Genomic DNA, 25,729 nt, shown 5'->3' on the forward strand with positions numbered 1-25,729 from the left:
AGTTGATTATGAAATAACTATCTCTATGTTAGGACGAAAATGTCAAGTTTCATCCTTCATTTATCATGAAACGCCAAGAGAGAATGTATAATGTAACAAAATTGCGAGAAATAGAGAAGAGTTCAGAACGCTAGAAATAAAAATAAATAAAAAGATAATGAACAAGTGATATAGAGAGTATGATCAAAAGAACGTAATGGGAACATTGTAATACTACAATTTGATTAATGACTAGGTCGAAGAACAACAGGAGAGCATTTTCTTACTTTCTACTCATTAATGTCCACTGAGCCACAGTAATAACCTGGAAAATCTTTGCGGCCATATGTATATTAGTTACAGGGCTGGTACACCCTCTATACCTAAAGGGGGAGAGATAGAGATAGAGATATATATATATATATATAGAGAGAGAGAGAGAGAGAGAGAGAGAGAGAGAGAGAGAGAGACAGGCAGACAGACAGAGACAGAGAGAGAGAGAGAGAGAGAGGGGGAAAAGAGAGAGAGATGGAGAGAAATAGAGAGAGACAGGCAGACAGACAGAGATAGAGAGAGAGAGAGAGAGAGAGAGAGATGGAGAGAGATAGAGAGAGACAGGCAGACAGACAGAGACAGAGAGAGAGAGAGAGAGAAAGAGAGAGAGGGGGAGATATGGGGAGAGATAGAGAGAGAGAGGGGAAAGAGAGAGAGATGGAGAGAGATAGAGAGAGACAGGCAGACAGACAGAGACAGAGAGAGAGAGAGAGGGGGAGATATGGAGAGAGATAGAGAGAGACAGGCAGACAGACAGAGACAGAGAGAGAGAGAGAGAGAGAGGGGAAAGAGAGAGAGAGATGGAGAGAGATAGAGAGAGAGGCAGACAGACAGAGACAGAGAGAGAGAGAGAGAGAGAGAGAGAGGGGGGAGATATGGAGAGAGATAGAGAGAGACAGGCAGACAGACAGACAGAGACAGAGAGAGAGAGAGAGGGGGAGATATGGAGAGAGATAGAGAGAGACAGGCAGACAGACAGAGACAGAGAGAGAGAGAGAGAGAGAGGGGAAAGAGAGAGAGAGATGGAGAGAGATAGAGAGAGAGAGAGGCAGACAGACAGAGACAGAGAGAGAGAGAGAGAGAGAGAGAGGGGGGGAGATATGGAGAGAGATAGAGAGAGACAGGCAGACAGACAGAGACAGAGAGAGAGAGAGAGAGAGAGAGGGGAAAGAGAGAGAGAGATGGAGAGAGATAGAGAGAGAGAGAGGCAGACAGACAGAGACAGAGAGAGAGAGAGAGAGAGGGGGGAGATATGGAGAGAGATAGAGAGAGACAGGCAGACAGACAGACAGAGACAGAGAGAGAGAGAGAGAGAGAGAGAGGGGGGGAAGAGAGAGAGAGAGAGAGATGGAGAGAGATTGGAGGGGAAGGGTGGGGGCGGATCGTAGTCGAAAATTTATCTTCAATTTGTCAGTTTTATTGAGAGGGCGCTTTTCTATCATTGTCGTATACTAATGGTTGCTATCGTTTTCTTCTCCATTAGTGTAGACACATGCATGACTGTGTCGAGTTATTTTAGGGGCATGCATGTTTCCCATATTTTGTACAGTCTTTTCAATTCGATTCAACTCAATTCAATTTCGGTTTTATTGTTAAATGAAAAAAGAACATGGCAAAAATCGAGAGACTTATATTGTCATATTTATGTTTTTAATGTAAATAATAACACTAATTTTGTAAACAGAACACCATTGTAAATAAGCTTTTCAGCTTTCACGGGTAATCCCGTCAAGTTATTATTATTGTTATTTTGTTTTCATCTTATTATATCATGTTACTCTTTGTATTCATGTTAAATTATTACATTGAACTTGATTAATAAAAAACCAAACCAGAAGAGCAAACACCCTCGCGTCCAAGGTGTAGTAACTTGGTACCTATAATGGGAAGAAATAGACAAGGCCGGAGAAATATTGGAGCAATAATTGACCATTGGAAAGAGAGAGAGAGAGGGAGAGAGAGAGAGGTTCATTGAAATTATTATTGGAATTGAACAAAATATCACTGTATTAGTTGATTGATAGTATCTTCATCAATATCAGCAAAACTAAATACATGACTCTTCGTTCACTTACCAATAGATATTGGCAAAAAGAATTTCCATTTTCGGTTTAACTTAATAACATTTGGAGTGGACTTTAAAAGATTATTATTAGTATTAATATTATTATTATTATTATATCAATGAGTATGTGTACCTGACTTTAAATAGCTCTTTAAAGCTATAATGCTATAGTGTGGAGTTTGGGCCTACGTTAGTACTAATTGCTATCCATATCTTCTGTGTAGTTAAAACTGCTGCAGTAGATTACCAGAAGCTGTTTCTTTAATTCTGCTCTCCTTGGTTAGTTTGGATGGTCGTCTAATTAGCAGACAGTTGTTCGAGCGGTATTCTTTGCCTGTCTACTTGCACAAAAGCCTCCTTTTCTTGATCTTCTCGCTTTTGTTCGCTCGTTTTCTTAACGCATGCTTTCACTCTGGATCGACAGCTTGGAGAGAGGGTTAGAAGAGAAAGTGACCGAAAGGGGTCGCGTGTTCTTGTTGCACATCCTCACTGCCAAGAAGTTATGATTTACTGTTTTTTTAAAAGAATCGAAACGGGATCGAAACGAAGACACCACTTTAATTAAGCTCATAGGTCCGCTTGGAGCAGTCATTATAAGAGGGTATGGTGGCTCAGCGATATAGCAATGGTCTCGTAACCGGGAAGACACGGGTTCAAAGTCAAATGCTCCTCAGTAAGGCAATGAACCTCATTAACAATCCCTCGAATAGAACTGAAAGCATATGGTTCCTTATTTTTTATTCAAATACACTTTCTTTCAGTTGAAATAATTCGTTCACATTATAAGCATAATGCATCATTGCGAAGTGCGCGCTAGGCTGAAAAAAAGGAAAAAAACGATTTGCGCACGCGCACATAATTTTATATCTGATGGATAAAAGTTCTCCTAAACCATGAATCATGTTAATGGAAGCAGTGTGGAGAAGCTGCGCAGTAACACTATTTCTAATAACCTATTGAGCACCATCGCTTCTGAAGAATAATTGGTTATAAATTGAACGTCAATCAAACATTGTCACGAAGCCATAGGCCACGCCCACCTCATATTCGGTCAGACTGACATCGAAAATCATTCTATTATCACTTCTTATAAAATGACTACAGTATACAAATCTTTTCATTAGTTGAGTTGATAACGGAGAACAGCTACATGATACCCACTTTTAATTCATTCGATTTAATTTCTCGAACTTGAACAGGCGGTTTATTGTATTCGAAGTTTTTCAAGAGATTTGACTATAACAACAAAAACGATTAGTGGTATATGGCTGCAATATATGTGAAGTACTAAAACAGTGATATGCGCATTATTTCGTTGGTATTGCTATTTTAATGGAGGAAGCTTATTTCGTCTGAAATGCTAATCTATCAAAGCATATATCAATAGGCCTTATAGTGAAGAGCAACGGTGGAATAAAAACGATTAATTGATTGATAGCAAGGTATCAACGCAAGCATTTCTGATCGCCATCACTTGAATTAATTTGTATCAGTTTCATCTGCTGTTTATCACCGGGTTTGGAAAGACGATCAGTCACAACATAACAATGGATGGAGCGCATCACCCCATCACCGCCATGTCATCATCGCTAGCCTGCCCCGCTAGCATCGGGCACGGACCAGAAGGCCTTCCCCACAACCCACCTCCAATCATGCGTGCTCATCCAGAGAAAATATACACCACCGGACACGGAGGCGAAGATACGCCAAAGTTTCCCCGACCGAGTCACTCCATAGACGCTATTCTTGGAATGCAGCAGTCCAGAGCGGACAGGATTTTCCGGCCCTTGTTCACGGGGCCCAACCCCTATGCTGGCATATTGTCTAGCCGTCTTGGCCCGGGTGGAGAACACATGCTACCCCTCAATCTAGCCCTAAAGGCGGAACAACAAAATATGACTGCAAGAAAAACCGGTAAGCCTTTATTCTATTTCGTTCTATTTTTTGTTCCTCAAAAGAAGATATTTTCTATAAGCAACAGTTACTGTTATAGCAAATACAAAAATAGAAGAAGAATGTAGGCTTTGTGGAAAATAAAGTAAATTTCAAGAATTAAAAGAAAACTGACAAACTCTTTGAAAGCATTTTTAACTTTAGGAATTAAATTCTCAAATAATATGAAAGTGATATATAACCAATGGCCGGTAGTCTAATACCGTCAATCTCATTTAAGGTTGATATACAAAAATATCAAAGCGAAACAAATACTAGAGAAATATGCATTTTTTCGTAATCCTGACTAAATGCCGGCGTTTCATACGCAAACACTATTTTTTCTACGAATAGTCTGAAGGCCATTTCGATTTACAATAATATTCTGAATATATAAATCCTGTATTGTTAAGCTCATGCCCTGACAACATTATTATTTTCTCCGCGATCAAATTCTAGCACCCAACGAAACAAAACAATTTCCTTTTTGATGTTAATTTCACTTACAAAAAATATCAAACTATCAATATGAAAATAATAATAATAATAATAATAACGTTTTATTTACCCAGGGTAGCCACTTCAGTTATGAAACTGCTCTTCCAGCGGGCCCTGCATAACATAACATGTTATTACTACCCTTCTCCAATCTAATATGCTGAGGGCAGAAGGTTCCATTGTTATAAGTCTTTGGTATGACTCGGCCGGGGATCGAACCCACGACCTCCCGTTTGTGAGGCGGGCGCGCTAACCACTGAGCCACCATGCCCGGTTAAATTTCTCAGTTGTTGACTGTTCAAAGCATTCAATTAGCAAAAGTGGAAGTCAATATCATTCCCAAATCCCCCTTTTTTTGGTCCATAGAAACAGAACTCTTATTAATATCTGTCCATTTCCTGAACAAACCTCTACAATAAGGGAGTTTACAGATAGCACATGGTACAAATGACCCCAAATATCCACAGATCTGTTACACATGGAGAAGTTCCACTTTGAGCATGTTAGAATAATAACTGCCAAAGTCCTAGATGTGCTTCATGAATACCTTTTGTTTGCCCTCTTGAAAAGAATACTTCCACCTGCGTATCATAGAATGTACCGTTGGTGCATAAATGAATAATGTTACATAACTTTCATGAGCGCATATCCAGTATTCATCTCTGTGGGTTTTACCTTTTTGGTACAATGACCTTTATCTGCCCATGTGCAGATTGTATCTGTAAACTCCCTTATTACCAATATAGGAGGGCCTAACATAAAATTCTGCATCATTTTGTATAATTTATAGAGGTGTCGTAGTCTAATGATTTAAGCACTGTCTTAATTGACTTGAAAATAATGAAAAGGTTGTGGATTTGATCCCCGACACGGCGCTAATGCCCTCTGGCAAGGCTTTAATCTACGTTTGCCACTCCATACCCACGAGAGAAATGGGGACCTGGTAGGATGACGAAAGACTTTGTGTTAGTATTTGCCATTTGCCCTATATGGTGACCATAATGGTAGGACTACACCCCAGGGAGTGGAGATGGTGCACATTGTGTGTGAATAAATCCGATGACCGGGTAATTATTATCTGTAAAGCGCTTAGAGACGTAATTCATATTAAGCTCTATATAAATCCAGATTATCATTATCATTATAGATTATTATTATTTGTAAAGCCCTAAAATCATGAAAATGTATGTACTTCCTCCTTGTTTTCCAAAAAGGCATTATACAAACATTGCAGGACAAAATAAATCTATTTAGCTATCAAACTGTGGCTCAAAGTTGGGCCGATATGAAGCATGGGCGAGTTGTAGCACTCCTACTCCTATAGCTTCTGCTATTGATAATGCGATCTCAGAAAACCGATTGAGATGCTATTATAACCATGTATTAATCTTGATGATATATATATATATATATATATTTTTTTTACAGTACGGCTTAAGTACTAAAAGTCTTTCTCCCTTTGTATAAAATCAATTATTGCTATTTTATTTTTGTGCATATTGTACGATTACGAACAAAAGCTACTTCAAGCATCAATATATCCGCCACCAGCAGTCCCTGTAAGGAGTGCCCTAATTATAAAGGCCAATCAAGTTGGTTCGTTGCTGCTCAGATGATGTTATGATTGTGTCACTAAATCTATCAAAAAGCACAAGTAACAAAACATTTCCTAGTATTAAACATGAATACACATGCAATGCAACGTGAAGCGCATGATGGAAGAATATGGAAGTGTAATATAGCAGAGAAAGGCGACTGCACATTGCATGACAAAAAAGCGACTAGATCTAAAAACAACCATGACCCTACCAGATGAAAAAATATTGTATTAACAAAAATTAAAATTGAATAAAAAGGAGATATTGTGTATTCAGAAATAGATTATTACGGTGTGTGGGGGGGGGGGGGGGGGGGGGGTTCAATCTTCACTGGGCATGCTCAGGTGCAACTTTGTGGTATGAAATGTCTTCGAAATCATTACATCACGCATGTATACTCGGTGGCAATTGAAGCTTCCCAAATTTTAACTTAATTTGAGTTTTATTTTCTTTCTTTGGGGTAAAAATCAATTCTAAAAAGTATAATAATAGAACAATATAAGCTAATGTATTGAGGTGATCACAGTCATACAAGTTGGGGCCGGGCGGGGGGAGGGGGAAGGAATGTCCAGCCTTAGAATTTTGAAAATATGCATATTCAAGCATCCGTCACTTCATATTTTTTATTTATTCTAACCTTTTCAGTATATTAGGTCGCCATTTTTTTTGTTTTTTTATTCAGAGGCGTCAGTATATTATATATTCTTGGCAAAATTGCACCCCAACGCCCTTCCATGAACTCTTACAGTATTATTTAGTTTTGTATATGTATTCTACTATTCAATTGCCCATGTGGCTTAATTGGAGAATACATACTAAATCACAAAAATTAAGCCTTTCATAATTTAATACTTTGTCAACCCTCATGTTTGATGTTTTCGATTAGTTACAGCCAGTCTTACTTTATTCTACTTTTTTCATGCATTGTGTAAAATTGACATTATTTTGTTTGTTACATATTTGTAACACTGAAGAAAAAGAAAATCAAACAGAAATTTCATTTCCGATTAGGTCATTATGTCGGCATCAATTAGAGTCACTGTAGAAAATGTTTAGATCACTACGTCGGCATGTCTTATTTTTTAAAGCTATTATCGTAGGGGCCGGGGAAAACGGGGAAATACACGTTGGTCACTTTTGAACGTGTAAAATTGATATTTCCATATTTCGTTTGATTTTCTGTCAACTCAAAATCGAGAAAAAAAGTGGGGAAAATTCGAACAATAATGAGTTAAACTACTCTTTGCTGTGAGAATCACTGAGAATAAATCGTTATCGATAAATCAACAAAGACATTGTATCTCTGAATCTATCGTTGCATCAATCAACAAAATAAAAACAATGACACAATAATAACAAATAAAAAAATAATTAAAAATAAAATGCACGCTTAATGTCATGTGATTAAAGTGCGAAAGAAACTTTGTGGAAGCGATCGGCAAAAGCTGATTACGTAATATTTGATGCACACTGTGAAGGTTTCGAACCATCAAAACGAGAAAAAAAAATTGATTCAATCTTGCTGGAGATCACAATAGATGAACTGCACACAGAACTAGTTATATGGGAATATACACAATAATTGTTTGATTCAAACTTTTCAGCTTTTTATATACCCTTGTTTTGATCGAATACATACAATAAGCACAAAAACCTAAACCAAAAAACTAACAAAACTAAAAAAAAGTCGGTTGTCACAACATAATGCCATTGCTACATTCGGGATCGTTATGAAGTAGAAAACAGAAATGAATTGACCTTTGACCTTTTACTCATCCAATATATCCCCAGATAATCATCAGGCGTTTGGGTGGCGGTAGAAAAACGGTGGCAAAGAGGGATGAAAATTACGGCCGTATAGTTTTAAGAAAATTAACGCCGTGAATTTTGCATGCAATTTGTTCTGGATGGTTAGCGTTATGCTAATTAATTGATGAGCGCATTTAATCGAATTAGATCAAACGCGGAGGTAGTTCGGGCTTGTAGTTTCTTTCAACCATACACTGTATCGAGAAAGCGCTATTATGAGGGGCCATGCATGATATCATAACAAAAGGGGGGAAACGACAATTCGATATGAATCATTATTATGGAGCGCCTTCATGCAATGGTCTTCAAAGTGGCGTTAATGCGGCGAAATTACGATTTAAATGCACCTGCTAATTAATGTTTTCATCTAATTTTTTTACTCCAATTCACCGAACGTTCTTTCATAGCAAATCCTGGGTTGATATACAATTAAATCATCATTGGTAAAGTGCTTTTATCGAACACTTTCTGAAATGTCTTACTTTCTATGAATTGCTAATTGGCCATTCTCATCCTCTATCTCTCCTTCTCTTCATGCACACACTATTCTGCTAAGCTGATCAGAAAGAAAATTCTTTACTTTAATATTTTGTACTTATATAACGCATTTTAAACGAGTCACAGCCAATTGTTCTTGTTATATAATTCATAATGATTACATAATCACATTACATAGCGGCGTTTCATCTGTAAACAAAAATTGGTCATGAAGAACTTTAACAATTTCTCCTCGGGGCGAACTGTATTTTTCATTATGTACTCCTACACTTGACCCAAACTCTCTTTATCTCTCTCTCTTTCTCTCTCTCTCTCAGCTTTCTTTCTTTTATCTCCTTATCCCCTCTGTCTTTCCCGTTAATTTCTTCTTACTCGTTTTCCTCCTCCTCTTTCTTTCTGTCTCTTACTCTCTCCTTTCTCTCACTCTTTCCCTCTTCCTCTATCTTCCCCTCTCTCTCTGCCTCTCTCTCCCTCTTGTCTATACTTCCTCTTGTCTTCTTACTCCTCCTCTTCTCTTAAATACGCTTTCTTTTCTTCTCTCTATCCATTTACTTTTATCTCTCTTCCAGTCCCTCTCTACCCCCCCCCCTCCTCCTCTCTTTATTTTCTTCATTTCTCTCCCTATCTCTTTCTCCCCTCTCTCTCTCTTTTCCTCTCTAACTCTCTCTCTCTCTCTCTCTTTCGCTCCCCCCCCCCCCCAATTACCTCTTCCTCTCACTTTCTTTCACTTCATCTCCCCCTCTCTCCCTTATTCTTCCAATCTCTTTCTCTCCCCCTCTCTCATTATCCCCCTATATATCCCTCTCTTATTCTCCCTCTCCATGTCTAACTCCGACATATACACTTCTAATGAACTCTCATTCTCATCATCGCCTACGCAACTCTCAATGTCTCACAAAGGTTGACTAAAGGTTAGGCTTTGTAATCCTCTTATATCATAATTATGTTATATTCAAACTTATGGAAATGGTTGCCATAATTTTAAACAGATATCAGTGCTCCTATTTTTTTTTAAAACTGCTACTGCTGCTACTGCTACAGATAATTATGTTAACATATTACATAAAATGAACCATATTTAGTATTAGTGAAACTTATTAAAACATTCTGGTCTCGTATTAACAATATTCTGCTTTTCTATCACAGAACCCTGTGCTCCACATTTAGATATTCATCAAGTTTAATTTTATCTGATTTAAATAGCCTATCAAGCATGGATTGAAAACTAAAGGTTGTCACATAATCGACAACGGATTGCTTCAATTTCAAATGAGATTCGAAAATCGGGACCAGTCATAATTTACTAAGTGAAATAATCATCTCAACTATCCCATCCTCATTCTGGTTTAGAATGACATTTCCCCTGCTTAGCAGAAGAAAGAATCGATACAATTTCGAATTACACACCATAAAACATGCCAATTGCTTATTCAAACACCGCGAGGTTTTTCTCTTTACAAAAAGGCCCCAGTGATAAATGATTTCCATTCCTAGATGGGGTGTAATTCACTCAGATGCAATCTGCTGATAGCATATCGGCTTTGTTTGCACTAGTAAAATACCGTGGACAGTGAATTAGCCCGCCATTAAAATAATTATGCTTCATGACAGAACCGTTTATTTTATGCGTTATAACAATGGCATGACGGATGACAGTGATCAGCCGCCGTGCTTTTGTTTTAAGAGCATGAATTAAACATTTCCTTTTAATCCAATCTACTTATTTATTTCTACTTTGTATTTTCATTATTGTTGTTTCCATTGCTCTTCTTTCCTCGTGTATAAACAAATTGATATATTATATTTCAATTTTTACGAGTGGGGTGTAGAAGTGGGGTTGCAATGAGGGATTATCCTTGATTTGTATAAAATACATTTTTGGTGTCTTTTGGTATTTATAATCATGCAAATCCATCTCTAAAAGCAAAAAAGATATACATTGACATATTCTAGAACTTGTTTAAGGCAAGTATTGTATTTTACTGCCAGATATAAGTGGGTATGTATAAGCGGGATTAGGTATGGAAAGGATAGGGCAGATCGTCACACTAGCTTACTCCTCACACCCCCCCCCCACCCCCCCCCCCCCCCCCCTCCCCCCCCCCCCCCTCCCCATCCGAAAGTGAGACACCACAGTGGCTTTATATCTACTTCTGATCTCTGTCGCGTGCATGGCTCGCTTTGGCAGAAGTGTTCGCCACGCCTGATCATTTTTTAGCATACGTATTCCCTTTCGTCATTACCCTGGGCAAATCGCTTAGGGGGTGATAGGCATATATTTGCTTTGCCTTTGACCTTTCATTTGAAAACAAAAGAATGAAAAACCAACAAACAAATCGCCGGCGGGGACACAGGCCGGAATATAAACGTGTTCGTCACTTACAAGCAAAATGCAATAAATTGGGCTTGCAACCGCCGCTTATGGTTTGTGAATAAATGGGTGACTGGTTTATACTTTCACTAATTGGCGCTTAACACTGCCACAAAATAATGTTGGAAAGCTGTGAAAGAAACGTGGAGAGCATGGGCATAGAAGAGAGAGAGAGAGAGAGAGAGAGAGAGAGAGAGAGAGAGAGAGAGAGAGGATGATATTGTAATTAATGAATAGATGCTATCTCTAAGAGTAATGATTGAGAAAATAATTTCCTCTAAACCGCACTGTAATAGGCAACAATTAAACACAAAGGAGATGAACAAAACGGATGAACAAGAAACCGCAATATGAGGGTCGTTGATCTTTTAACGTGTATGTTGGGGGTGGGTATACACATGCCGGGAAAAAGAGAAAATACATCCTATAGTCCACACGTAGTGTGTCTGGAAGGCTGATTTCAAACAGTAATTTTTAGAAAGTTTTACATGAAATTTTCCGTAAATATTAAGACTTCTGTTGTAAAGTATAACAAAACAATGGTAAACTGGTATGACGGTAAGTGCTTAATGCGTTTATTTTGGTAAATCTAATGGCAAAAAGGGACAGCTTTTACTTTTGCTAAGCGTCCAGGCACGCAACCCCATATAGACCATGATACGATCTATCCCTGGATAGCCAGGCAATAACTTAAAATCTAACTTAATTATACGTTTAATAGAATGTCATCGGAAAAGGAGCGTGCTTGAAGTGTGCTCATAATATTTCAAACGAGATTCGAAATTATTTGAACCAAAATGCAATGCCAGTCTCATGCGTGTCCCCTACAATATTTTGTCAATTTGTTACATAATTTTGATGATTTCCTCATAATTCACAATTGTTCCACTTAACGATCTAATTAACCATTGAAATAAGAATCACATGCAATGTTATCATATCACTTAATCCTCTTTACCCTTTCAATCGATATTAGATTCGAGAGGGATTTTTGATGAACAATGTTATTCAATAATCGGTGAAAGATGTTTATAATATTGTCAATCTGCTATTGAGATGTACACTGTAATCGTTCTCTGTTATTCTCAGCACATTTCCCTTCTTGTGTCTAATTAATATTTTTGTAATAGAAAAATCAAAACTATATCGGTTGAGAGCGATGTATTATATATTATCAAATGATTGTATAAACCGAGGATTATCTACATAGCGTTCCATAAACTCCACTGGAAAGGCAGATATCGTTCTATTACACGCTCTACTGCCCGCGCCTCTGCTCACGGACGAATTATCGTCGGGACAACAATTCGAAAATTAAGTGAAAGTGTTCATGTACGATTTGAATGTCATAAGTAGTTATTCTGCTTTTATCGGAGAAAAAAAATAGGAGCGAAAATATAATGCTATTGAACTCTTTCAGTAGTGCGCTTCATGGGCATGATGTACATTTTTTATTTTGTTTTTGTTACTGTAATTTTAAGAGGATAATTTTATGATGGATCATGGCACTTGCCTAATGATAATGAATGGCGGAGTGGAAAAAAACATGAATGGTTGATTAGATTTATGGACTATATAGATTAACACATCATTATCTGGCTTATCTGGAAAATTAGCGTAATGATGTTTTTGCTACTCTCTCTCCTCCTTCCCCCATCTCTCTCTCTCTCCCTCTCTTTCTATCTGTCTCTCACTGTCCCTTTTTCTCTCTTCTCTTTATGAAACATATCTTTCTTTCTTCATAATCTCTACATAATGACTTACTCATAACTATAATACACTAAACAATAATAGGACTTAATCGCTTTCTTCATTTCCTTATCTCTATTTAACACATTATAACTCAGGACTCCCCCCCCCTCTCTCTCTCTCTCTCTCTATCTCTCTCTCTCTCTATCTCTCTCTCTCTCTCTATCTCTCTCTCTCTCTATCCCTATCTCTTTCACTGCCTCTCTTTTTTTCTTTTTCTTTCTCTCTCTCTCTCTCTGTCTCCCCCTCTCTCTCTCTCTCTCTCTCTGTATCTCATTCTATTCCAGAATGTCCCTATTTTTTGTCTCCTGTAATGGCGTGTGGTTCTCTTCCACCAGTCTTCCTCTGTACGATTTTCTTATTGTTATTCTTAAGATAAATTAAGGGTAGCTCAGTAAATTTGAATATCCTATATTCTGCTCTTTTTAACGTTTATTCGTTTAATGAAATAATTTCGTGTGATCTTGTTTTATAACAGTATTTTTAATCAACACATTACTAAAACAAAACGTAAACTCTTTGACTGATTTGTTTGACCTGATATTGTTAATGACATTACTGTGAAGTACACAAAGTATTTTCTTCATTCCTATACGGTTATCTTGCCTTCTTGAGAACCAGAGGCGCTCACTGTAAATGTCATGTGCGGTATACTCGATGTTCACAAGAACGGAAAATTAGACGGGAAGAATATAATTAAGAGAATCTTTTAAATTAGAAAACGATTTAATTTGTGGCAAATGACCCATACAAGTGGACCCTCATAACGCCCTAATGAAATAGAAAACGTTGCGATTTCTGGGTGCCGCCATCAACGATTTTGCATCTTGGAATTTAGTGCGTGATCAGGAAAGGACCGTAATGATGAAGGGATCTCTATCCATATTTTCAAATGCCTGACTCTTTCAATAATGATAAAGTCATGGAATTTTTGCTTTACTTTGTTCCTTTCCTTCCATCAAATTGATTTCACGGTTGAATGGTTTTTGCACCATCAAGAAATTTCCACCAATTATCCTCCACGATATATCTGCCATCATAAGGTAATTAAGACGAACCTTGCTATAGAGTGGATTATGTTTTTTCACTTTCTCCAAATCGCTCAAGGAGGATGTCTACTCTTAAGAGTTTTTTATTTTCTTATACAATTTCCTCCCCATACCCTTTTCAGCCCAATGCCGTGCTTGCCTGATAACGAGTCTCCAAGCGCCGATTTGGTGTTGAATGGACCAAATTGAGCGAGTCATTCACGAACCGGTCTCCCTGTCGCAGCCGCGTAGCTAGCCCTCACCCGTCTACCACGAATTAATGAGTCCCGTGCTCCAATATAAGTGGGGTATATGGAAGGGGCAGAGAGAAAAAGAGAGAGAACCAGAAAGAGATAAAGGGATGCGGGAAGATCATACACTGATAGCTGGCAGACGACGCGATATTTTCCTTCCCGCCAAAATGGCAGTTAAAAAAAGCTTCCCCGCGCACGTTTAATCGCCTCAGAGGTGATTTGGCAAATTTTATCGAATTATGGGAAAGCGCATTTACTGTAGAGAGTCTATAAATCAAAATTTGACCGCAGGGTATAATTCAAGCTGGTGTTTGAATAAACATATCAAAATATTGTCACATTGAGGGCCATTATCGGCTGATTGCCGTAATGTAGATTCCGAGCGCGTTTTATTGGAATATAGTCCATTGCGACACTGCTTTGGTTTACGAACAGGGCCTACTGTTAATAGTCGCGGCTCATCATTATAAGATTACTTTTTTTTTCATTTTACATTGCGTATACCTATAGCTTTCTAGTTCAAATTGTTATCTTGTTTGAGGTTAGGAATCACTTGTGACAGAAAACGATCGTATATGCGAGAGCTCTCTAGTTCTATTTGAATGCAGCCCTGCACTTCCAACAGGATTCCGTCGTATTTCATGACTGCAAGCATTTACAAATTTATTTAAAGACACACATAATTCAATCCAGTTCAATAAAGGTTTATCAAAACTTGACTGGCAGTTCACGGACTGAACTCTACATGTTTCACAGCAGATGGAATACAACAGCAATACAAATTAGAGAAGGAATCAAACATGTAAAGTAGTGTGTAAAATGTATACAAAATATTTTAAATTAGTGAAATTTAATAGATATATTAAACGGCTATCAGTAGCATGATTAGTGGTGATACATGACACTCTAAAGACTTGTGTTTCAAGATTTTGTTTAAAACTAAATTATGTTCACCTTGCCAACGCGAATAACCCACCGGGTGGCAAAAGTGGTCATCTAGCGGTCTCTCCTCCTCCTTTTCCTCATCCTCCTCCTCATTCTTCTTCTTCTTCTTCTTCTTCTTTCTTCTTCTTCTTCTTCTTCTTCTTCTTCTTCTTCTTCTTCTTCTTCTTCTTCTTTTTCTTCTTCTTCTTCTGGTTCCCCTGTTCTTATACTACCTTTTCATTTTCTTCATAACTTAGAATGATCTTCAGGTACTGTTATTATTATTTAATCTAATTTTCTTTATTAAGGCACCCTAATGTGGTTCATTCACAGGCTCAATCGAAAACCCATTTATGAAGAAGTTAACTTAATAGACACCCTTCCGGTATTCTATAGTATGATATTGAAATCTAATTACAAAAATTCGAATGAAACACTTCCATTTCAACCTATAATGATTTGTATGTAATCAGTTTTCTTTTGTGTTTCTTTTTCTAATTTTAAAGGTATTCCTTTTCCCGCCGAAGGGGCGAACGAAAATCTGATGAACGGCGGCACACCTGACAACATTGATCTCGATAATGACATAGATAACGATAAAACCTTCAGGATGAGTCCTCCGGTGGACCAAGTCGCCATCGACCACGCCCATGTTCCAAAGGGTCCTCCAGCCGGTGTGCATGAGTTGGAAATCGAGGATCTGTCATCCCGTAGTTCGCGGTCTCCGCTAACGTATCTGCATGCCGGGAGGAAACAAGCCATGGATTTCAGTACGACATCGGGTTACACCAGCGATGTGAGCTCCATCAGCCCGCAACAACCAACCACGAGACCATGCAAGAAGCGCTCTCGATCACCACCTCAATCATCGCTGTCGATCATGGAAGATGAAATGGACGAAATGGAGGCTGATGAAAACGGCGAGCCGAAGAAGAAGCATCGTCGGAATCGCACGACTTTCACCACGTATCAACTGCACGAACTTGAGAGGGCATTTGAGAAGTCACATTACCCGGATGTCTACAGCAGAGAGGAACTGGCACTGAAGGTCAATCTTCCAGAGGTCAGAGTTCAAGTAAGTGTTGTCACGTGACAATCATGTCCTTTACATTATTTTGTTTTGTTCGCTTTGATCAAATAGATATTGATACCAGCACCATGATAATCAAGAATATCATAATCGAAATGAATTTTTAAAACAAATAACAATCATTTCTGAGTCTAATTTTTTTACCGACTGTAAAAGAAGTGATTTGCTTTTTTATTACACACCAAACAACATCGATTTCGCTCCAAGTTTACATGTATTACAATTTTATTTATGAGTTAATGTAAAATCTAACCATCCGGCTAGAATGGTCTAGATAGTATTAAAGTTTAATGGTTATTTTGTCAGGTCTTACCAATAAACAAACATGAGCCCCCATAGCATTCAAATTTGATCGTGAAATGTCGAAAATTGTTTGTTCCCTCTCATCATTAGTGTTAACGAAGGGCACCCCATGTATCAACTAAAGGTGCATGGAACCGAAAGAAAAACATTATTTCCCGAGATCCAACGGCCATGAGACCGAAACTACACTACAGTTAGTATTCTGTTTCGGTATTATAGGCCGTTTTGATAAAGTCCATGAGGCCGACTATCTGGCTTCTGCGAACCTGTGGTTTAAGAAACTTCTCAGGAAGAACCAAGACTTATGCGAGGATTAGGTTTGTTGTTGTTTTGGGGTGTACTGATGGAGATGCCAATGAAAATGCAGTTACACTAACAGTCGAATGAACTAATACAGATCCCTTTAAGTAGGTAGGTGGGGAGCATATTAATTTAAATGACAGCAGAGTTCCAGGAACTACACTATGATTGATCTAACTACGTGATGCGTACAGTTTAAAGCTGCGATGAGGTCAAGCATAAAGTAGTTCCTGTTTACCGTCAAATCGAATTAATGCGCTACACACTCTTTGCTTCAAATACAATGTTTGTTGGTTTTTCAAGCTATTCGATTATGTTATTAGGATTTAGACATCCTTGCTATCACTTGACAGGTTAAGCCTACTCATCATTATAAGTTTCGCCGAAAACACCTTGAATGATAATTGGAGAAAAAACAATAACACGTTGTATAAGAGAACATCGACTGGCCTCCAATAGCTCCTTCATCATCTCTCTCTCTCTCTCTCTCTCTCTCTCTCTCTCTCTCTCCCTCTCTCTCTCTCTCTCTTTATTTATTTATTTATATATCTATCTCACCCCTCTCTCTCTTCCTTAAGTGATATAGCAATGATTGTATTATAACGTTTTGATTAAAAATGTTGTCGGAGACAATTGGCAATGCCCTGTTGCGGATACGATAGGCGGAGAGTGATATTCGGAGGAGATCAAACAGTACAACTTCCATATTTTGTTTAGTTTCTACTTTTTCAAGGAATTTTATACGTATAGGAATATTAATTATTTATTCGTTGTTAGTTGGCGGTTTGATCTTTTTGTTCAAAGGCTCATTTCAAGTCGAAAGTCATTTCTATATTAATTTTAATTGCGTTTTATTTCATTAATTTGTATCTACATGTATTATCCAACTTGTATTCGAGACACACACATTTCGGAACTGTAACCATACTAATTTCTTCTTCTATTTTTTATGCTCCGGTATAGCGAGACTTAGCTCTCTTTTCACTCGCCATGTAATTTATTTAGGATAAAAATGACATTAATTTAGCTATTCTGGTTCTTTTAACAAGACTTCTTTATCAGCGTGATTGTGTTCTAATTATCTTGTGTTGTCATCATCTTCATAAGTCACCGCAATTTCTCCCTCCTTATGCCGTGCTTCAAATAAATGAAACATTAGAGAAAAATGGAAAAGGCTTAAGTAGAGAGGACAAGGATTTGTGATTTTTTTTCAAAGCAAACGCGTATAATTAGATCATTATTAGGAATGGAAGAGAGTAGATTGTTATATAATGGCAATAATGCAACTAATTAGGACTTCTCTCGAGCTTAACAGTCGTTAATTAACCAGTGCAGTTCATTGTCTTCTTTGTTAAGATATTATGCCTCTGATGATGATGATGATGATGATGATGACAAAAGGGAGATTAATTTTATTAGGGCTAAAAAGAGAGAAAAGATCGGAAACAGGCAAAGAAAAGAGATGAGATGAAAGGAAGATGGAGAAGAAGATGCTCTCAACGAAGAAAGGAAATGTAGAATACAAAAGGATGAAATGGGTTATTCACCAAGACAGGGTCGTCAAACGATCTTCATGGTTGAGGCGGGGGGGGGGGGGGGGGCAAAATGCAATAGTCGTTGTAAAACGCCATAATATTAACTGTTAGTTTAGATGTTATGAGGGGGTAACACGACCCCACTCCCGTCTCACATACGATTAAGAAGATTTGCACATAATTATGATACTATGATATAATCCCTGTCTTCAAACTAAATTCCAAAGCTACAACAATGATTTAATAAAAGATTAAAGGCATATTTCCACATTTGAAAAAAAATTGAAGAAAAAGATTGAAAAAACAATGTCTTTTTATTTTGAAGCCAGAATTTTATTAAATGAATGTTTTTCAGATGTCCGATATTTACAAGGCACTCATTCAATGCTATCAACATCAATTATTTGTGTCTCATTTGGAAAAATTCGTTAAATTTCTGATTTACTTGTGTCGTCTGCTAATATGGTACTCAAGGATAAGCTTTGTTTAAATACAATTAGGATGACCAAGTCACTACCACCTGCCTTATACATCATTAAAGAGTGTTATTTAAAGTTTGCGGGAGCACATCTTTATCCACCTCGCTCTTGTTATTATGAAGAAACCCTATAAAATGCGGACCTCGCCCCCAGAGATATGGCGCAAAGAACAGCTGGTGCTCCGCTGGGAGCAGCCGAGCTCAAGCGCCTGCCTTTTTCAGTGCAACGTAATTAATAATCATCATCTGAGATGACAAAATAAAGGCACTAATGATAGCAAAAAACAGCTTAATTGGCGTCAAAAGAAAGGCAAAGATAGAGAGTAGGAGGCGAAGAGAACTGGAAGAATGAGAGAAAATGAAATAAATTCTAGTTCTTCGCGATGACCCCGTTTCCTCAGGGAGAAATAAAGAAACACCTTCGGTTCCGTTTCGTCGAGGTTCCCGCTCTTCCATCTCCCTCCTTCCCGCCAAAATGTGGAGAATTCCGCATCTAAATCTCGGAAGACGTACGACGCTTGTCTCTTACTTGGGAATACATTAATCGTGATTACACCCCCCCCCCTCCCCGGATCGCTCTTATCTTAAAACAAGATCACAGGGTAGGTATATCGGTGATATGTTGTCGTTATTCGCTCGTTATCTTGTCAAAGAGAGAGTGACAAGCGAGTTCATCATCTTGATAAAGACCTGCGAATCTCCAACTAGGAATCAATTATTGGATGATTTTCACGGGTCGTTCTGTAGTCAGGGGGGAAGGTTGTGGACGCATCGCATCGAATGGTGTGCCATCCATTATTCTGACATTGGGCAGTAAATAATGAAGACATCACAACTATGAAGTGGTTACAATTCAAAACTGAGAGGGATTATTTTCTGACGAGGGAATAAAGAAGATTTAAGGGCAGTCATTGACCGTATTTTGAGGGAAGTATTATCGTAAATCAGTCAGTATATTGCTATCAATCATTGCCATTACATTGGAAGAAATGGAATAGCCAGCATGAATTTTGTAAATCATTCATAGGAAGGATTTTGATATCATTCATTGTGGTTATTAAATTTTGAAAGCATTGTGAATCAGTCAAATTTGATATCATTTCAGGTGGAAACATGTTTCAAGTCAATATGAGAATTATTTGAACAATACAATCCCCGTGGTATAAAGATCGGTCACTGTTGTAATCATAATGATTATTTTGACGCATAAAAGACACACAATTAAATGACAGCGTGAAATATGCGAAAACGATTCATATAAGTATATTGGAAACCCTTATAGCTATCTCTCCTTGTTTTGGGGGTATTACTTTATGAACTTGAAATGAAAGAAACAATCATGGTAAAAACGAAATAATAAATAATTATGATAATAACAGTGTTTTTTGTATATTGCTCATTTCTGAAAGACTTGACACTCATGGCGCTCCACAAGTATTACCCCGGCTTTAGCTTGGCCAAAAAGGATTTTTTTTTTCGAGAGAAATGTTTCATTCGGGGAGTGTTTTAGTCGATTTCTTGATGTTCCAAACTCCATCATCTTCCAAGTAAGGAAGATATGAAGTAGTATGCTCTTTATCATTTAGAGCAGGCTTACATCGAGCTAAAAAAATAAAGTCGATTCTATTTTTTCCTGTCACCTTCTTAAGTTGGAATCCATTTAAAATCGGTGCAAGGTTACTTGAAAACTTATCTATCGTGTTTTGTTGTTGAATATCCTTCGAGATTATCCTTCGAGGTTTGAAAACCTACAACGAAAATACGAGAAACATTACAAGATGGTCCTCTAAATCGTCTGTTTTCAACGAAAACATTACCAAAATAGCAAAATTTTAATCTAGGCATATGTGGATTTTACCCGACCAATGTCAATGTACTCATGTTAAAAAAAATTTTTAAAAAAGTGTCACAGTGCGGTGATTGTCTTCAACATCAAAGTGGGTTAGCTGGATGAATTTTTCGTGCCGCATGAAAGGTGCACTACTTTGTTCCTATTTTCAATGTAGGCTTATCGTATTCATTAAAACCGTTCAAATTCCAATTAAGCATTAATGAGGCATACGGGGCCTCGATTATCCTGATCTTTTGATGTGGTGCTGGAACCCAGGGTGACGCTTATCCCATCTACTCTACTTTTCTCGCTTTACCTGTGATGTGTAACTAGGAGGTGGAACAGAGGACGGTGACACTCAGAGAGAGGGTAGAGGGAGTGGGAGAGTGGGTGAGAGATAGAGAGAGAGAGAGAGAGAACACAAAATAGTGGGGAGGGAGAGAGAGAGAGAGAGAGAGAGAGAGAGAGAGAGAGGGAGAGCCTGAGATGGACACACCCACACGCCCAAACACACACATTATATACAGACAGAGAGATACAATTTTGTGAGAGAAAGAAAGGACAACTTTTTTCCTTTTTTTGTTAATTTTGTTTTATTCCTCCAATAGTGTAATACAAAAATACAATGAAATAAAAACGTTTTCAATATTGATTGCTTATACACCAGACACACCCACACATACGCACACCCCCACACACACATAAATATACACACAACATACAGAGAAATAGAGAGATAGAGTATGTGGGGGTGTGTGTGTGTGTGTTAGAGAAAAGAGAGATAAAGAGTTAGAAAGAGAGAGAGAGAGAGAGAGAGAGAGAGAGAGAGAGAGAGACGGAGAGAGAGGGAGAGAGAGAGAAAGAAAGAGGGAGGGATGAGACTGAAAAAAGTCAGATACTTATTAAGCTTGATTGCTTTAGTAATTTAATGAGAAACGAGAGGCAATTAATGGCATCACTGTCGACGTGTGTCTGTAGCTCCATAGATATAATACACAACCATTCAACGGCCAATCATTACCTGCAATGGTCTACCAATTCCCAGGCACCACCACCTAAAAGCTTCCTTTAAACCGAGGCGTGAAATTAAAAAATTGCCAATGTTCCCAGAATTCAAAGGCGAAGGATACTATACAATCGGGCTAATATGTTCCTCAATTTCTAATTAATATCATTAGTAGAGACACTGTTGTTATCAGCGGCGTTATTCAATAGTATAAGCCCCTGTTATCAATAGCATATGCCACTAAATGCAAGTGTTATCATCGTTGCCATCTGCAATTTTGTTACGATAATGAAAATGCAAACACGATCTAATAGTGATCGTAATTGTCTTTGTCACCATCATCAGCATTCGTTTTCATTTTGAATATACAGCAATCGGGAACATCGTTATCATTTAATCGTTGATGATGACAATCAGTAATATCATTGCGTTTACACGTGAATTCAGTTTGTAAATGATAGTGAATTAAAACTGAATAAGAAACTGCAATGACAAAACCGTCTCATCTCACTAATTACTGAATAACATGATCGAGTTAATCATGTCAACAATAACAAAAGTAATGCCATGCCTTAATTAATTGTAACCGCCAATGTTGTTATCACTAATGTTATGATGATGATGATGATGAGGAGGAGGATGATGACATCAGTGGTGATGATGGTAGTGATGATGATAATGGTGATAAACGTGATCACGATGATGGCGATGTTGACAACATGGTTGGTCAAGGTCATCATAATCATCTGAGTAATACATTTATCATCATCAGCTTCATCATCATCATCATCATCATCGTCATCGTCGTCATCGTCGATATAATTTTCATGATCATCTTTACCACCATCCCAATATGATTAAAACGGAATAGACCTATGTACGTTAAATTTGTGAAGGCGGCACGAAGAAGGCGAATAGTAGGTGTGGGCCAGTGAGGAGGGGGGGGGGGGTGGGGGGGGGGGGAGAGGGTGCTTATTATTTTCTCATTGTCATAAAGTATTTACCTCCATCAGTTATGTACGAAGGAAGTCATTAGAAGGCAACGATAATTGGGTGACCAAGCGATTGGCTCGTCACAGCCAGTAATGATGTGAAGAATGGACTTATTGATCACACATTACTTCGTCTTGATCGAATCATGTCTTGCTTCGCTTCATAATGATCCCCCTTTTCATGGTGCTTCCCTGCGTCCCGCTGTGCCCCCTTGGATCTACACCCCCCCCCCCTTCCGTCGGAACCTTCTTTGTATTCATCTTTACATAATAAGATTCATTGTATACTTGTGTATGTTGTTAAAATCCATATCGTTTCATTGTGACACAATATGTCATGTGAATCACTTTTATTCATTTTGTCTAACAAAATTCTATTCATGATTGCAATAGAAATTAATATACTGTAGTCTGATATTTTTGTTGTAACGTAGTAAAGAATAATCTTCTTTTTCAGATACCCAATTTTTTCAAAACCTAAACTATTTTGTGTATCCATTGAAAACTTTCAACTGCTTAAGATTTGTTTCCGCATTTATTGTCGGTCGTTATTCTCTCTGCGCTCTCGTCCGCACTCTTTCACAACTAAAATAGGCAACTGTAGTGTTCTCCAAAAAGAAAAAAAAGAAAGAAAATTAGTTAGAAAGTTAACATGAAATTTACTACAAGCATGTAAAATCATAAAAAAGTATACCATCCCACTTCAAAATCAATCTATCAATCCATATTGAACGAAAGTAATGATAGAAATGAAGAATTAATTGAATATGATGACTTCCATGATAGTTACGTAAAAAATGTATTTTTGTAGATTTGTATCTATTTTTGTATTAATGGTTGTTTGTTTAAAGTTTGCAGTTATTGGAAGTTAGATACGTGAAATCATTTTTGTGATACAGTAAACAAGAAAATTAAAATCCTTTCCTTGTTTTAAGCGATTTTTTCATTCTCTTTGTATGGTTTCCGAAACCATATTGTTCATTTCTAGAATTCTGTACTGACAGAATTCAATTCAATTAAATTCAAAGTGACAACAATTTTGTATTTTTAAAATCACATTTTACAAAATATTGAAAGAATATAATGTAAAAAGAATTACATTAGCATAGTTCAAGTCATATGTGTCATACCAAAAAGGTTATCCTGTTAAGCAAGAGCTCGTGAAGTTGTGTCAGATAAGCACAGTATTTAGGCCTAGGTCTATATTCATCAAGCTATGCTTTGGGACATGCAACGTCTCCTATTCTATGCATTTCTTCTTTTTTGCTTTTGTGCATGAATGATTGATTTTTAAGAAATAACATTATTGTACATCTCTCTATCTGGCTAAGGTCATGATGTCTATTATGATTGTGTTGTTAGATTCTAATCAGTTTGTATTTTTTTGATCTTCTTTAGGTTTGGTTTCAGAACAGACGAGCAAAATGGCGTCGCCAGGAAAAGATGGAAGCTAGCACTCTCAAGCTGAAAGACTCCTCCTCCTCTCTACCCAGCATCCACCGATGTGTACCATATTCAATGGCAAGCTCCTTGCCCCTTGATCCTTGGCTCAACCCGTTGTCTACTGCCCGACAGTTACCCGCTCTCTCTTTGCCGGGCATTCTCCACCCTTCGCTGTCAGCAAGCGTCGCGGCCGCCGCGGCTATGGCGGCCGGTGGGGGTCCTCTTCCGGCGGGACTGACACATCTTAGCGCTGCCTTCCCTTTCTTGGCCGCACATCATCAACATCATCAACAGCAGCAGCAACGCAAGCACGCAGCAGCGGTCGCTGTCGCTGCAGCCGCCAGCCAAACAGCTATGTTTCCTTTGCTCAGCCCGACTCATCTCACATCGCCTCCTGGCCGCCCTGGGAGCCACGAGCGATCCAACAGCCGAGACAGTGTGAGCGGCGGGGAGAGTTCGAGTGGGAGTGAGACGGGGGGATCGACGGGAGAAGACCCAAGGAGCTCGAGTATAGTTACGCTACGCCAGAAGGCAATGGAACACCTCGAAAATATCGTCAGAAATGGTGGGGGCGAAAGCCCTCCTCCCCTTTCGGATTCCCGTTGAATATTCTCTTAAATTTTCAAATTTTCGGGAGCAAAAAAAGAAAAAGAAGTTAGTGCTCACTAACCTCCCCCCCCCCCCCCCCACTGAGCGAATTTTTGGCCGGCTGTTTCGCCGCTAAATATTTTCCCTTGCCCCCTCCCCTGCCGCCGACTGGAACGGCCCCGGCATGCATGCTCCTATTAAACAGATTTTTCGAATAATAAGTGCATATAATACAAAACTAAAGTGTACAGACAATATGCCTACTCTTAAAAAAGTCATTTCTTTCTTGCCTGAACGTATAATCAGCAAACGAGAGAATAACATTTCATTGTGAAAGGAGTATCAACCAATTATCACTAAATAATATTGATATAGGCCTAGGCCTACATGTATTATAAATTGTAAATATTAATATGAAGAGAGATAGAGATTAAAGGCGTTTTTTGTCTTAAAACGAAAAAATGTCCGATTGTGTTATACATTATCAGCATAGTTCTGTTTGAAAAATGAGGGTTGTATTATCCTGTCCGTTTGTGTCGATGTTACTACATAGTCATGTTTTATATGACTTCCAATCCCTTGGAATTGTCTTATCTTGTGATAAATATCTATTTTTATGTTTCACGCACGGTGATCTTTGCCTTGATCATGTTATATATTTATTTATTTCTTGCCTTTACTAATTGACATGAAACAATTAACTTTCGACTACGCAAGAATTTAATTCACTTTAATAACTATTCTTTATTAAACAGTTAAAACGGGAATTATACCGCAATCTTTTCTTTAAAGGGACAATAATTTGCCCCCCCCCTCCTGTTTGAAAAATGAGGGTTGTATTATCTTGTCTGTTTGTGTCGATGTTACTACATAGTCATGTTTTATATGACTTCCAATCCCTTGGAATTGTCTTATCTTGTGATAAATATCTATTTTTATGTTTCACGCACGGTGATCTTTGCCTTGATCATGTTATATATTTATTAATTTCTTGCCTTTACTAATTGACATGAAACAATTAACTTTCGACTACGCAAGAATTTATTCACTTTAATAACTATTCTTTATTAAACAGTTAAAACGGGAATTATTCCGCAATCTTTTCTTTAAAGGGACAATAATTTGCCCCCCACCCCCTCCAAAAAAAGAAGAAGCGGGAAACATGTCATACATTGCAAATGTACGCTATAGCGTTAAACGACCTAGCATCATTTTGCAGAAAATTCGTACTTCTGCATAATCTGATGATTTCTTTAACATGTAAGATGAAGCTCCTGTAAAATGAATCATGAAAACAACCAGGTTTGTGTGAAATAATATGTTTTTATTCATTATTTTAGACGTGGGTATATAATCATGCCAATTTGCCTCAATTTATCCTTGGTTTCTTAGTAACTAACTTTA

General features: G+C 37.9%; 1 protein-coding gene and 1 non-coding gene across 2 annotated transcripts; one reads left to right on the forward strand and one right to left on the reverse strand.

Annotated features, from left to right (window-relative positions):
* Positions 1 to 3,163: 3,163 nt before the first annotated feature.
* On the forward strand, positions 3,164 to 24,386 carry LOC576952 (segmentation protein paired). Its single transcript, XM_777214.5, has 3 exons — positions 3,164 to 4,012; positions 15,266 to 15,834; positions 23,693 to 24,386. Exons 1-3 carry the CDS (start codon positions 3,646 to 3,648, stop codon positions 24,341 to 24,343), a joined length of 1,587 nt encoding a protein of 528 aa, XP_782307.2. The 5' UTR covers positions 3,164 to 3,645; the 3' UTR covers positions 24,344 to 24,386.
* Positions 4,727 to 4,799, reverse strand: TRNAV-CAC. The gene has a single exon. It is a non-coding gene; the product is annotated as a tRNA-Val (tRNA).
* Positions 24,387 to 25,729: the final 1,343 nt, after the last annotated feature.

Source organism: Strongylocentrotus purpuratus, unplaced genomic scaffold (genome assembly GCF_000002235.5).
Source record: "Strongylocentrotus purpuratus isolate Spur 01 unplaced genomic scaffold, Spur_5.0 spur5_scaffold_9, whole genome shotgun sequence".
Taxonomy (NCBI): domain Eukaryota; kingdom Metazoa; phylum Echinodermata; class Echinoidea; order Camarodonta; family Strongylocentrotidae; genus Strongylocentrotus; species Strongylocentrotus purpuratus.